The following is a 15,595-nucleotide window of genomic DNA, read 5'->3' on the forward strand; positions in this document are numbered from 1 at the left end:
TCTGGGCCAGATGTGTGGGTAAGGAATGAGAAAAAATGTGTTCTAGTAAATTTGCACTGTTCACATTGCATAATGCAGAAGTGGAAATCATCGGATTGTTAAAGAGGATGGAACAAGGAGCAGACAAGACAAAAGGTGGAGCTGAAAAAGAAACGGCAGCATATAAGATTCCTGGGGCTGCCATAAGAAATTACCACAAACTGGGTAGCTTAAACCACAGAAATGTATTGTCTCACAGTTCTAGAAGCCCAAAATCAAGGTGTCAGCAGGACATGCTCTCTCTGAAGGGTCTAGGGAAGGATTCTTTCTTACCTCTTCCTGGCTTCTAGTAGTTTCTAGTAATACTTGGCATTCCTTGGCTTGTATATGCATCAACACAGTTTCTTTTCTCTCACATTTTACTATAAGCAGCAAGGAGAAACTAGGTTGTACCTTCCACAATTTGCTTGAAAACAACCTCAGCTAAATTTTCAGGTTCATCTCTCACCAGTTCTACTTTCCACCAAATAGTAGAACATAATTCAGCCAACTTCTTTGCCAGTTTAGAATGAGGATCACCTTTACTTTAATGCCCAATAACATGTTCCTTATGTTCCCATCTCAAATTCCAGTCATAGTTTCTGTTAACACCCATTTTACAATGTTGTAAGTAATGAAGAAAATAATAACATAAAGGCCATGTCTGGAATGTAGGCCCTCAATAAATGCTGGTAATGACCCTGTGTTAGTCTATTTGGACTGCTATAACAAAATACCACAAGCTGAGTACCTCATACACAACAGAAATGTATTTCTCACCATCACAGAGGCTGCAAAGTCCAAGATCAAGGTGCTGGCAGATTTGATGTCTGGTGAGGACCTGCTTTCTGGTTCATAGATGGTGCCTTCTCAGTGTCCTCACATGGTGCAAGAGGTGAAGGGTCTCTTTTATGCCTCTTTTATAAGGGCACTGATCCTATTCATGAGAATTCCACCCTCAAAACCAAATTACTTCCCAAAGGCCCCTCTTGTTAATATCATATTGGGGATTAGGTTTCAACATATAAATTTGGGGGTTGGGGGGAGCCGCGCAAATGTTCAGATCATAGCAGATCCCTCCATTCCAAATTGTTGACTGTTTTCTGGCCATGTCCCATATTTCCACCACCGAGGCTTTGCTCATGCTATTTCTGCCTCTCTTTCCTGTTAGAGTATAATTTTCAAAAAAGCAAAATCATGACTCTCATAAAAATATAACACAATTGTAGGAAAACAAGACCAGGACACATTTTTCAATAGATTTTACATAAACAAAAACGTTTCAACTTGGCAACTATTTGTTCTTCTAACACAATTGTAGGAAACCAAGACCAGGACATGTTTTTCAATAGATTTTACATAAACAAAAAGGTTTCAACTTGGCAAAACTGAAGCACCCACCAAAGTGTGGAACAATATTTCTGTCTCTTTAAAGGCAGACAGTCTCTTCACTGGCTCCACCCAATCGCAGCTTCCTGATTCAGAGGTCTTGGAGGTGCAAATACTTTTGCCTCACAGTGGAAGCAAAAGCACCAGCTCCAACAGCTTTCTTGGAGAAAACTCAAGAACTCATTCACTCTTCCAAAAGAAGGTGAGCATTTTGGTGGGAATACTTCATAGTTGCTTTTGTAAACTTCCATCCGAAGGCACGTGTTCGGTTTTCTCTGTTTTTGTGGTGTTGGTAGACATTAATGATCACCTAGAATGCATTCATTGTTTCATTAAGGAGTGTCAAATGATGATGTTCTAATTCTACCATTTTTATTCATTTATTAGATGAAATAATCCTATACAAAGAAACTTCCTTTCAGCAACTCTTTCATTTTCATGAGATACAGTTAGAAGATGACATATAGGAAAGATAAGACAAATCCTAGCACACTCCAAAAGGAGCAATTAACTTCTTTTAGGAAGATGATGTTGCTGTGAACAACTGCATTTCAATATATTTGATATATTTCAATACATTGGAATTGTTTTTCTTGCTGATGCTCAAATCATCACATCTTTGTCCAGTTGGAGCCTCTTCAAGGTGGCTTCCAAGTCCTTTTGATAGGACCCTAATAATTTTTGATAGCATCCCTGCTTTCTGGTATTAAAAGACGTTCTGTTTCAAAAGCCTTAATTTCTTTGGTGGGAAATGGTATTTGAAGATCACAACCTGGGCGTCATGAGCACTCATTGCTACTGGGCTGACCATTGTTTATGCCTTTTAGATGGACTCCAGAACTGTACACACACCCACAAAACTAACGATATGATTCCCAAAAAAGACTGAGATTTTTGGCAGTTTTTTCTTTTCTTTTTTATCCTTTTGGTATGTCCCACTAGGCATGGACAGTGAAATCACTGCATTTTCAAGCCCCTGGACCAATTCTTTGTGTGGTTCATCAACCACACAAAATACAATTAGGTTCATTTGTTTCATTTTGATTTTTGCAGTTGTTTTTAAATATAATTTTTCTTCTATACTTATGTAAACTATTTAAACTGTTTCAAGATCGAATCTACAAAAACAAAGTGCATTCAGAGAAATTTAGTTTCCAGTTTCTATCTCTGTTCCCTTTACCCTGTTCCTCCCATCCCATTTAAGTAACTTTTTTGTTTATTTAGTTTTCAGGTTATCCTGCCATTGCTTTTTCACATACACATGAAAAATTATTTATATATAACTCATATTCTTGTTTATTATATCATCGTAGTAAACGATACATTATTTTCTCCACTCTGCTTTTTTCTCTTAATGATATATCTCAGAGATCTCTCCATACTGGTAAGCAGAGATATTTCTCATTCCTTTTTACAGTTGGATAACACTTCACTGGGTGAATATATCTTAGTTTATTCAACTGTCCCTTAATGATGGGCACGTGATGTGTTTTTGATCTTTTGCACTATAACGAACAGTGCTTTTGCACTGTAACGAACAGTGCTGATTACATAGCCTCGTGCATACCTCCTTCTCTATTTTTATCAGTGTAGCTTTGGGATAAATCCTAAAATTGAGATTGATAATCAAAGATCAAATGCATGTATAATTTTGCAAGATATTTTTAACTTCTCTTAGGTGTTCGGCTGTTTTTCCATTCTCACTACTCACGGAGGAGACGACCTGTTTCCCCCATACCTTTACCAACACAAATGCTGGCAAAATTATGGATTTTTGCTATACCTATAGCTGAGAAATAGTATCTCAGTGTAATTTTATTTTGTTTTATTTTCTCTATGTATTTAATTTACTTTTCATAATGAGTTAATTTGAACATCTTTTTCATATATCCAAAGAGCATTTGCATTTCTTGTCTTCTTTGAACTGTCTCTTCATATCTCTTGATCAATTTTCTTTCACTTGATCTCAGCCAAAAGGCCGAGAAGCAATTCAAGTTTTTCTCAAGTTGTTGGCCTTTTGTTCCTCTACTTTTGGATATTTTTCAGATAATGGGAAAATGAGTTCTCTTTGATTTCACTTAGAAAAATATTTTCCCTAGTTTGATATTTATGTTTTAATTTGTCTGTAGTATTTTTTGCTTTTCATCATTTTTTGGATTGTTATATAATTAAATTTATCAGCTCTTTATATCTCTTGATCAATTTTCTTTCACTTGATCTCAGCCAAAAGGCAGAGAAGCAATTCAAGTTTTTCTCAAGTTGTTGGCCTTTTGTTTCTCTACTTTTGGATATTTTTCATATAATGGGAAAATGAATTCTCTTTGATATAACTTACAAAAATATTTTCCCTAGTTTGTTATTTATGTTTAATTTGTCTGTAGTATTTTTTGCTTTTCAACATTTTTTGGATTGTCATATAATTAAATTTATCAGCCTTTTCTTTATACTACTTTAAGTCTTAGAAACATTTTCCCCACTCCCAGGTTACAAAGAATTTATTCATGTTTCTTTTATTATTTATATGGGTTAATTTTTCATATTTAAATCTCAAATCTATTTGGAATTTTTATGGTATGAGAAAATAGATGCCATTTTATCTTTTTCTCTATGGTTATATAGTTATCCTCATGTCGCTTATAAAATTGTCCATCTTTTTTTTACTATTTTTTTTTCAAAGATGACTGGTAAGGAGATCTTAACCCTTGACTTGGTTTTGTCAGCACCACGCTCTCCCAAGTGTTCTAACCGGCCATCCCTATATAAGGATCCGAACCTATGGCCTTGCTGTTATCAGCACCACAGTCTCCCAAGTGAGCCATGGGCCGGCCCTTTTTTTACTATTGACATGAGATGCTGGTTTATGAAATGTACATGTAACATAATAGAATTGAATTGAGTATAAATAAGTATAATATGAGCAATGGCATATTTCTGAGTTTTCCGTTTCACAGTTCTGTCTTTCTATTCACTCACCAACATCATACTGCTTTAATTACAAAGACTAATGTTTTACTCTCTGGTTGTCTTCTCTTGTTCTTTTTCTTTTTTGTTTAGGCTAATTTGCTTTTTACCCCCCATCCCAGTGAGCATTATAATCAACTTTTTTAGCTCCAGGAAAAAAAAAATTTTTCCCCCATCCAGATGAGCATTATAATGAAGTTATTTAGCTCCAGGAAAAAAAAATGACAAAATTTTTAAAATTTATATGTATACACAATCATGTAAAGGACATGTCTATTAAGTTATACTTTATGAAATGCTTTAAACATGAATCAGTGTTAAATTTGGTCAAATATCTTTTCCACATCTAGGTAATTTTCTTCTTAATCTACTAATGGGATGTGTTGTCATATTTTCTCATATTGACTCATCCTAGTATTTCTGAAATAAATCACAATCGTGCTGTATTATCTATTAGTGCTTGATAATTTACTTGGGATTTTTGTGTCAATATTCACAAATAAGACAGTTGCAGCTTTCTTTATTGGTGAAATATTTCTTAGCTTTTGGGATCAATATTACAGATGCTTCATAGCAAGAATTTAAAGTTTTCCTTCTTTTTATATGGTAAGGAACAGTTGAAGTAGCATTGAGATTATCAGCCCGTTAAAGGTTTAATAGAATTACCTTGCAAAACTATCTGGACCTGATACTCTATTGTGGGGAAATTTCTTGATGACTTTCTCTGTTATTTCTTCCATAGTATTTGGACTGTTTCGTTTTTCTGTCTCATGGATAAGAGAATATTGCAAATTTACAGGGAGAAAAAGAAAGAAGAAAATAGCGTTGGGGATGGTTCTCACTCACCTGCATTGTCCTTTTTTTCTGTCCCTCCCTTCCATAAGGTGGTGTACGTGCCTCAGCTGCAGAGTCTGTGGACGTGAACATGGCTGGCTCTTTCTCTAAGGACCACTCTCTGAGGATCGTTCTGGTAGGGAAAACTGGAAGTGGAAAAAGTGCAACAGCAAACACCATCCTTGGGGAGAAAGTCTTTGATTCTAAAGTTGCTGCCCACGCTGTTACGAAAGAATGTCAAAGAGCATCCCGGGAATGGAAGGGGAGAGACCTGCTCATTGTTGACACCCCAGGGTTCTTTGACACCAGGGAGAGCGTGGAAGCCACCTGCGAGGAAGTCAGCCGGTGCGTCCTCTTGTCCTGCCCAGGACCTCACGCCTTTGTCGTGGTTCTGCAGCTGGGTCGCTACACGGAGGAGGAGAAGATGACCATTACATTGATTAAGTCTCTCTTTGGGAAGCGAGCCATGCAGCACATGATCATCTTGTTCACTCGCAAAGAAGACCTGGAGGACCAGAGCCTAGATGCCTTTATAGCCAGTGCCGGTGAGAACCTGAAAAGCATCATCAAGGAGTGTGGGGGCCGCTACTGTGCCTTCAACAACAGAGCAGGGGAGGCTGAGAAGGAAGCTCAGGTGCAGGAGCTGGTGGAGCTGATAGACAAGATGGTGCTGATCAACGGAGGGATGTACTTTTCTGACGCCATATACAGGGACGTAGAGAAAAAGCTGAAACGAGAGACAGAGATCTTGAGGAAAACCTACTCTGACCAGTTAGATAAGGAAATTAAACTAGTAGAAGAGAAATATGCTCATAAACCAGAGCCAGAAAAAGCGGAAAAATTAAAATTGATAAGGACGAAATATGAAGAAATAGAAAAAGGTATAAGGGAAGAGGCTGAGCGCAATATATTTAAATGTATTTTTGACTGGATTAAGGACAAGCTTTCAAAAATATGGCATTTCTTTTTCAAGTAATATAAATTTTATTCTTTCTTCTTAATCTACTCTGATTTTGTTAATGTAGTGGTGTATATTTTCCAGAGATGGCTACGGCATTATCCTCCCCTACCCCTGATTTATTAAAGTGTAACTGACAAATAAATATTGTGTATATTTAAAGAGTATGGTGTGATGTTTTGATATATGTATATATTGTGAAATGGTTAAATCAAGGGAATTAACTGGGCCAAGCCCGGGGCGCACTCGGGAGAGTGCGGTGCTGGGAGCGCAGCAGCGCTCCTATCGTGGGTTTGGATCCTATGTAGGGATGACCAGTGCGCGCTCACAGCGCTCACTGGCTGAGCGCGGTGCAGCTGGTCTCAAAAAGGACCAAAAAAAAAAAAAAATCAAGGGAATTAACATATCCATCACTGCATAGTTACTTTTGGGGGAGGGAGGTACAGTGAGAACATGTAAGATCAACCCTTTTCCAGTACATGAACTTTGACGGAGGGGAAAGATCTACTCTCTTAGAAAACTTCAAAAATACAATTCAGTATTATTAGCTATAGTCACCATGCAGTACATTAGATATCTAGAACCTATTTATTTTACACAACTGCAACTTTGTACCCTTTCACCAACATCTCCCTATTTCCCCCACCTTCTAGCCCTTGGCAACCACCTTCTAGACTTTTAAGATTACACATGTAAGAGAGATTATGCAGTGTTTGTCTTTCTGTGCCTGGCTTTTTTCACTTAGCATAATGTCCTCCTGGTTCATCCATATTGTTGCAGAAGACAGAATTTCCTTCTTTTTTAAGGCTGAATAACATTCCATGATTATTAATGGAATATTAATAATCCATTGGGCTATTTCCATATTTTGACTATTGTGAATAATACTGCAATGAATATGGGAGCACAGATATCTCTTTAAGATACTCATATCATTTCCGTTGGGCTGTTATAACAAAATACTATAAACTGTCTGGCTTATAAACAACAGAAATATATTTCTCACAGTTCTGGAGGTTGGGAAGTTCGAGGCACCCACAGAGTCAGTATCCAGTGAGGGCCCACTTCCTCATAGACAGCCGTCTTCTCACTCGAACCCCACATGGTGAAGGAACAAGCGGTCTCTCTCAGGCCTCTTTTACAAGGGCACTAATCTCATTAATGAGGGTTCTGCTCCCATGACCTAATTGCCTCCCTGAGGCCCCACCATGTCCTAATACCATCACCTTGAGGATGAGCGTTTCAACATATGAATTTTGGGAGAACATAAACATTCAGACCATTGCATTCTGCTCCTGGCACCCCAAAATTCGTGTCCTACTCACATGAAAAATACATTCATTCCATCCCAGGAGCCCAAAAAGATTTAACTTGTTTCAGCATCAATTTTAAAATCTAGGTCCAAAGTCTCATCTAAATATCATCTAAATCAGACATGGGTGAGACTCAAGATATAATTCATTCTACGGCAAATTGCTCTACAGAGTGAGCCTGTGAATTAAAATATATTATATGCATCCAAAATACAATGATGGGTCAAGCGTAAGATAGACATTCTCATCCAAAAGGGAAAATTGGAAAGAAGAAAAAAATAGGAAAGAATGAAAAGAAGTGTTCTTCTCTGGTTTTTGTGTCAGGGTAATGCTGGTTTCATAAAATGAGTTTTGGAGTGTTCTCTCTTCTTCATTTTTTTGAGAGAGGTTGAGAAGGATTGGCATTAATTATTCTTTAAATGTTTGTTATAATTTGCCAGTGAAGGCTTCAGGTCTTGGGCTTTTTTTATTTTTCTTTCCCTTGTTAGGAGGAGGTTTTTGATTGTGAATTCAAATTCCGTACTCATTATTGATCTGTTCAGATTTTCAGTATTTGATGATTTAGTCTTGGTAGGTTGTATATGTCTAGGAATTTATTTTCTTCTGTTAAATGAAAATGATGGGAGGCCGTTGTTTTGGACTAAGTTCCCTGCACTAGTCCCCCAAAGACCAGAACAAAGTCAAAGTGGAGTCACCCCTGCTAAGTTCCACATCAGATAGATTGTGGTTTGATCTTCTGAGAAATCAGGAAAAAGAGAAATGAGCCAATTTCCCAAACAGGCCAACTTAAATCTTCAATAAATATGATAATAAAGTTTCCTCTGCTTTAATTCTTACACAAAAGAGAGAACTTTGAAATGACCAACCTCTGTTTGTTCTTTGTTTCTTCTTTCTTCAGCCTTTTCTGTCTGTAAAGGCTTTGTTATTTGTAACAGACTTCCATGGAGCACTTCTGACACTGTTGGATGGCGTGTCCTGGGTCTATCCTCACATTTGGCTCCCAATAAACTTTACAAAATTATTTCTGCCTTGACAGCCTTAATTTCAGTTGACACTCTAAGCTTTCCAATTTATTGGCCTGTAATTGTTCACACCAGTCTCTTAAGATGCTTTGTATACCTGTGGTATCAGTTGTAATGACTTCTCTTTCATTTATAATTTTATTTGAATCTTCTCTCTTTTTCTTGGCTTAGTTTAGATAAAGTTGACTGCTGAGGCCCCAGGCCCCAGGCCCATCCCATTGCCAGATCTCCATCTGCAGCTCCAGGCTCTTGGGCCACCCTTACAGACACAAGCTCCAGGCCTACCCCTGTGCCAAGCTGGCTCCATGGCCTTAGGCGCCAGACTAGCCCACCCCAAACAATTCTCCAACACTAGGTAGGTGTCTGACAATTCAATCCACTTCTCACACTATCTTCCTGGACTTAGCATCAGATCCCACTCCCACAAGACTGTCCTCACTGCCGATACCAATAACAAGTCCAGGCCTCCTGTACCTCTGACAGAATAGCTATAAATTGGGGGTGTCTACAATCTCTGCCTCAGGTTTTATAATTTACTAGAATGGCTCACAGAACTCAGTGAAACACTTCACCTGTGTTTCTTGTTTTATTATAAATGATACTACTCAGGAACATTCAGATGGAAGAGATGCATAGGGCAAGGTATGGGGGTGGGGTAAGCATCCTTATATTCTCTGGGTCTACTCCCTTCTCAGCACATGGATGTGTTCACCAACCTGGAAGCTCAGCGAATCTTGTTTATGAGTTTATAACAAGCTTAATCTCCAGCCCTGACCCTACCCTTTCCCGGAGTTTGCTGGGTGGGGCTAAATGTTCCAAACCTCTAAGCGTTTCATCTTTCCGGTGATTAGCCCCATCCTGAAGCTATCTAGATGTTCCACTCTAAGTTACCTCATTTGCCAAAACTCAGGTTTGATCAAAATCAGCTCATTGTGAACAACAAAGGACACACCTATTTCTCAGGAAATTCCAAGGCTTTCAGGAACTCTGTACCAAGAACCAGAAACAAAGGCCAAAGACCAAATACATTCCTTATTATATCACGAAAACTGAAACTCTTGACCAACCCACTACCTTGGCTGAGCTCCCATTTGACAGCAGCATCACCTTGCGAGCCATGCAAGTGAAGCCACATGAAAATAGGTTCTCCAGCTGCCCGTTGAGCCACTTCAGATGAAGCTGCAAAGAGCAAAGATGAGCCTTCCCCACTGAGTCCTGCCCAAACCACAGATTCATGAGAATAAGAAATGATCATCATTGTTTTAAATCACCATGTTTTGGAATGGTCTGTTATGTAGTGATAGCTAACTGGAACAGTTAACATCTTGCCGGCTCATTCACCATCATCCCCCACTCCCCACAGCCCCTCCTCACAAATACCAACAAATTTAGGAAGTTACAAAATTGGATAATCAGGGAATAATCCCATATATCTAGTTCAAAGACTCGATTTAGGAAAATTCAAACCAGAAATCCTGCACACACTGTGTGAGCACCACTGGTAACGTGCATTATTTTAGTCCATGTCTGTAAGTACTGCGTATCAAGCTTCTCTAGCAAGATTGGTCTGTGGTTCACAGACATCTGGAAACTGTAAATTTTCTACTTGTTTTTCTCTCTTTTCTCTTTGTAGGTACCATCCTAACTTAAAATGCCTCTGACTACAACTTAAAAATCTCTTCTGTGCCATGCATTTCTCATCTGCTTCTGCAGATCTGCACGCTGCCCTTCCTCACCATAGCTCTTCACCGTAGAAGCTGTCTACACGGGCTATGTCAGGCGGATCTCTTGCTCTCTGACTTTCTCTTGGCTTCTGCCCATGAGAAGCCCAAGCAGACCTCTGTGGGTTAGAAAAGCCAGGTCGGGGTATTTGTTCTCCTGCCTCCTTCCCTCCAGGGCTGTCTCTGACCAGCTGCAGCCCTAAGCCAAAGATCACATCTCCTTTCCTGATGGCCTCTCTACACAATTCTCCTTCTGGGTTCTAGTCTTTGTTCACCCCTGTAGGGCTTGAATGTCATTTTCTCATTGTTACTCGTACCCTCCCTTGCCGTTTCCATACCCTATGTCCACAGTTTTCTAGGAAGCTCTTTTATTAGATTTTCCTCCAAGTACCTAACTTGAATAGGCCATCTCTTTTCTGCTAGAACCTGCTTGATAAATCTCTTGTGATGCCCACTTCCTTTTTCTCTTTCACAGCATTCCTGGATTACTGTTATTATGTGTGTGTGTGTGTGTGTGTGTGTGTGTGTGTGTGTGTGTAATTTTGTTTTTGTCATTCCCTCTAGTGTTTTCTACTCCCACAAAAATCTCTCCTGACAGCTTAAATCTGTGGAATGAGTTAACCCTCAGAAACTGTGACATTACCAGTGAGCAGATGAAAGGTTCTGTTTTGCTAAAACAGAGAAACTCCAAAGGTTGAGGAGTGACTTCAGGTCACCCATACTGATTCCAGACGACCCAAGCTCAGACTGCTGGACTTTTGTAGTTGTCCTTGGTCTTCTCTGTGGACGTAGACAAGAGTGTTTATTGTGTCAGTGAAGATTAGAGAGATGGGGAGTTGGCCACCACAAAAAATCTCTCCTGACAGCTTAAATCTGTGGCATGAGTTAACCCTCAGAAACTGTGACATTACCAGTGAGCAGATGAAAGGTTCTGTTTTGCTAAAACAGAGAAACTCCAAAGGTTGAGGAGTGACCTCAGGTCACCCATACTGATTCCAGACGACCCAAGCTCAGACTGCTGGACTTTTGTAGTTGTCCTTGGTCTTCTCTGTGGACATAGACAAGAGTGTTTATTGTGTCAGTGAAGATTAGAGAGATGGGGAGCTGGGTAACTCTGGAGAAAATAACATCCCAAACTCCTGTTCAATGTAAGGTTAATTACAAATATTATGAACGGAGTAGAGACAACATGGGAGGAAAAATGGTTGTGAGAAAACATAATTATAGTATATGTGAAATTAGACCACTAGATCCAACTGCTATTTGCCATAATGCAATTCTTATATTCACATGTAGTTCCTTGTGACCTACTGATGCAATATTATCTCTAGAGAGCAAAGTATTCATGTGCTATCAAGACGCCTTTCATTTAGGAACCATTTATGAGAAATGGTTTCGTCAGAGACTTGTAGAACCATTATTATCAATTCACTTAACTTGTGTGTGTGTCTAGGCCTGTGTTAGGTTCTATAAAAGACACAACAACTTAAGTGAGTTGATTTCTCTTCTTTTAATTTTGTATTCTATTTTGGAAGGTAAGACGTACCTAGAGAAAAAATTAGTAAATTGAATAAATCATTTTGACATTTCCTCTTTACTTGACAAATGAAATACTGTCCAGTCACTTATCTTAACATTTCTTGAACCCCAGTTTTCTCTGAAGGTGGTTTTCATTGAGTTCTGTGTTAGTTCCAGAATTTGTGTGCATTATCCCTGTTATTGAAATATGTGATAGGAATCACTTCCGGTCAAGACGGCAGAATAGACGTTCCCCAGAGTCACCTTCTCCCACAGATCGACCAATTTACAACTATAAAAATATAACATCAAGTGCGTACGGAGCAGGGAGACATCCAGCAGGGGAGGTGGAAGCTCCGCAGAGACCACATGCCCTGCAGGGCTGCTGCAACTCGATCCAGCAGGTAGGCCTCACCGCTGCTACCCGGCTCCATCCCCAGCCTGGCCCAGTGTGCACAGAGCAGGTAGACATCCAGCAGGGGAAGCGGAAGCTCTACAGAGACCACACACCCTGCGGTATCGCCCCGTGACCCAGCAGCCGGGCTGAGTGCATGCTGACCAGAGACGTCACTCCCCAGAGAGCCCCAAGACCCAAGGCAAGCACACACTCAAGGCACTAGTGGCCAAATGAGCAGACACTGAGGTAGCCATACCAAATTGGCAACCCCAGCAACATCCTAATCAGACAATAGAGTCAAACCTGTGGACTGTGAAACCCCCTGCCACAAAGACTAAACTTCAAAGATACCAGATACCTAATATGAAAAATCAAGAAAGTACACCACCAAAGGGTAATAACTCTCAAGCTCTACATCCTATAGAACAAGAAGCCCTTGAAAAGTCTGACAAGATATTTCGAGTGATAATTCTAAGGAAACTGAATGAGATACAAGAAAACTCAGCTAGACAACATGATGAAACAAGAAAAAGTATACAGGGTCTGAAAGAAGAAATGTACAAGGAAACCAATGCCCTGAAAAAGAATGCAGCAGAGCTGGCTGAGCTAAGCAAAGGTTGCCGAACTGAAGAATTCATTCAGCGAAATAAAAAACACAAGAGAGAGTTTAAACAGCAGGCTTGCGGAAGTAGAAGAGAGAAATTCTGACCTTGAAGATGGGCTGTTGAAAATAACACAGGCAGAAAAAAAAAAAAAAAGAATCAAAGGCATTGAAGAAAATCTGAGAGAGATATCCAACAACCTTAAGGGCTCAAATATCCAAGTCATGGGTATTCCCGAAGGGGAGGAAAAAGGAGATTGCATTGAAAACATTCAAGAAAGTAGTGGCAGAAAACTTGCCAGGTATACGAAAAGTCACAGATCTTCAGATTCAGGAAGCTCAAAGATCCCCAAACATTTTCAGCCGAAAAAGGTCTTCTCCAAGACATGTTAGAGTCAAATTGGAGAACTCAAAGAGAAAGAGAGAATCTTAAAAGCTGTGAGAAGCATCAAATCACTGATAAGGGAGCCCCTATCAGACTTACATCAGACTTTTCATCACAAACCCTAAAAGCCAGAAAGGAATGGGATGATATATTCAAAATACTAAAAGACAGATATTGCCAGCCAAGAATACTCTACCCCACAAGGCTATCCTTCTGAAATGAAGGGCAAATAGTATATTTCTCAGACAAACAAATACTGTGGGAGTTCACCACCACACGACAACCCCTACAAGAAATTCTCAAGGGAGTACTGGGTTTGGTACCTGAAAAATAAATACCACTGCCATAAAAACCCAAGACAAGTCAAAACCCACTAGTGTAATAATAATGGCATTCATGAAGAGAAAACAAACAAACAAAAAGGCTATCTACAACACAAGGAACCAACAAATACAGAAAACAAAGAGTAAATCAGAAAGAAGGGAACAAAAGACACCTAAGACATCCAAACAATAATCAATAAAATGCTAGGAACAAATCAACACCTCTCAATAACAACTCTTAATGTTATTAAATCCCCCAATCAAAAGACACAGACTGGCTGACTGGATTAAAAAGGAGAACCCAACTATATGCTACCTTCGAGAGACCCACCTCACCCATAAAGACTCACATAGACTAAGAGTGAAAGGATGGAAAAAGATTTACCATGCAAACAGAAAGGAAAAATGAGCTGGAGTAGCTATTCTTATACCTGATAAAAAGGACTTTAAACTAAAAACCATAAAAAGAGACAATGAGGGACACTATATGATAAAAGGATTGATCCATGAAGAAGACATAACAATCATAAATATATATGCACCCAATGTTGGAGCAGCCAGATTTATAAAACAAACTCTATTAGACCTAAAGAAGGAAATAGACACTAATACCATAATAGCAGGAGACCTGAACACCTCACTGTCAATATTGGACAGATTATCTAGGCAAAGAATCGGCAGAGAAACACAAGATCTAAACAACATACTAGACCAATTGGAATTCGCAGATATCTACGGAACATTCTATCCAACAACCTCAGAATATTCATTCTTCTCATCAGCACATGGATCATTCTCCAGGATAGATCACATATTAGGACACAAATCAAGTCTCAACAAATTCAAAAAAATTGGAATTATCCCATGTATTTTCTCAGACCACAATGGATTAAAACTAGAAATTAATAACAAATGAAATTCTGGAAACTATACAAACACATGGAAATTAAACAGCATTCTACTTAATGACATATGGGTCCAAGAAGAAATCAAGCAGGAAATCAAAAAAAATATTGAAACTAATGAAAATAATGATACATCATACCAAAACCAATGGGATACTGCAAAAGCAGTACTAAGGGAGAAATTTATCACATTAAATGCTTACTTCAGAAGAATGGAAGGATGGCAAGTGAACAACCTAACACTTCACCTTAAAGAACTAGAAAAAACATGAACAATCCAATCCTAAACATAGCAGATGGAAAGAAATCATTAAGATCAGGGAAAAAATTAATGAAATTGATACCCAAAAAACAATACAGAAATCAACGAATCAAAAGTTGGTTATTTGAAAAGATAAATAAAATTGACGAACCATTAGCATGGCTAACTAAAACAAGAAGAGAGAAGATCCAAATAACGCAAATTAGAAATGAAAAAGGTGATATTACAAGTGATACATCTGAAATACAAGGAATCATTCAAGACTACTACAAACAGCTATACACCAACAAATTTGAAAATCAGAAGGAAATAGATAAATTTCTGGACACATACAAGCTACCAAAACTGAGCCAAGAAGACATAGAAAATCTGAACAGACCAATAACAATAAAAGAGATTGAAGCTGTCATCAGAAGGCTCCCAACAAAGAAAAGCCCAAGACCGGATGGATTTGCAGCAGAATTTTACCAAACATTCAAAGAGGAATTGACACCAATTCTTTACAAACTATTCCAAAAGATTGAAACAAATGCAAATCTCCCAAACTCATTCTCTGAAGCAAACATCATCCTGATACCAAAACCAGGTAAAGATACACTCATAAAGAAAACTACAGGCCAATATCCTTGATGAATATAGATGCAAAAATCCTCAATAAAATACTAGCAAACAGAATTCAGCAACACATACATAAAATTATTCACCATGATCAAGTGGGATTCATCCCAGGGATGCAAGGTTAGTTCAATATACGTGAATCAATAAATGTGATACACCATATTAATAAAATCAAACACAAGGACCATATGGTCATCTCTATGATGACCTGCATTTGATAAAATTCAACATTCATTCATGACAAAGACCCTCTATAAGTTAGGTATAGACGGAAAGTTTCTCAACATAATTAAAGCCATATATGATAAACCCACTGCCAATATCATGCTGAATGGGGAAAAGCTGAAAGCTTTTCCTTTAAGAACAGGAA

The 15,595-nt window shown here is 38.6% G+C and overlaps 1 protein-coding gene across 1 annotated transcript; it reads left to right on the forward strand.

Annotated features, from left to right (window-relative positions):
- The first annotated feature begins 1,485 nt into the window (after positions 1-1,485).
- Positions 1,486-6,322, forward strand: LOC103609003 (GTPase IMAP family member 7-like). The gene is made up of 2 exons (XM_008593388.1): positions 1,486-1,609; positions 5,253-6,322. The coding sequence occupies exon 2, from the start codon at positions 5,294-5,296 to the stop codon at positions 6,176-6,178; it is 885 nt and encodes a 294-aa protein (XP_008591610.1). The 5' UTR covers positions 1,486-1,609; positions 5,253-5,293; the 3' UTR covers positions 6,179-6,322.
- Positions 6,323-15,595: the final 9,273 nt, after the last annotated feature.

The sequence above is a fragment of the Galeopterus variegatus genome, unplaced genomic scaffold (assembly GCF_000696425.1).
Source record: "Galeopterus variegatus unplaced genomic scaffold, G_variegatus-3.0.2 Scaffold9076, whole genome shotgun sequence".
In the NCBI taxonomy this organism is placed as follows: domain Eukaryota; kingdom Metazoa; phylum Chordata; class Mammalia; order Dermoptera; family Cynocephalidae; genus Galeopterus; species Galeopterus variegatus.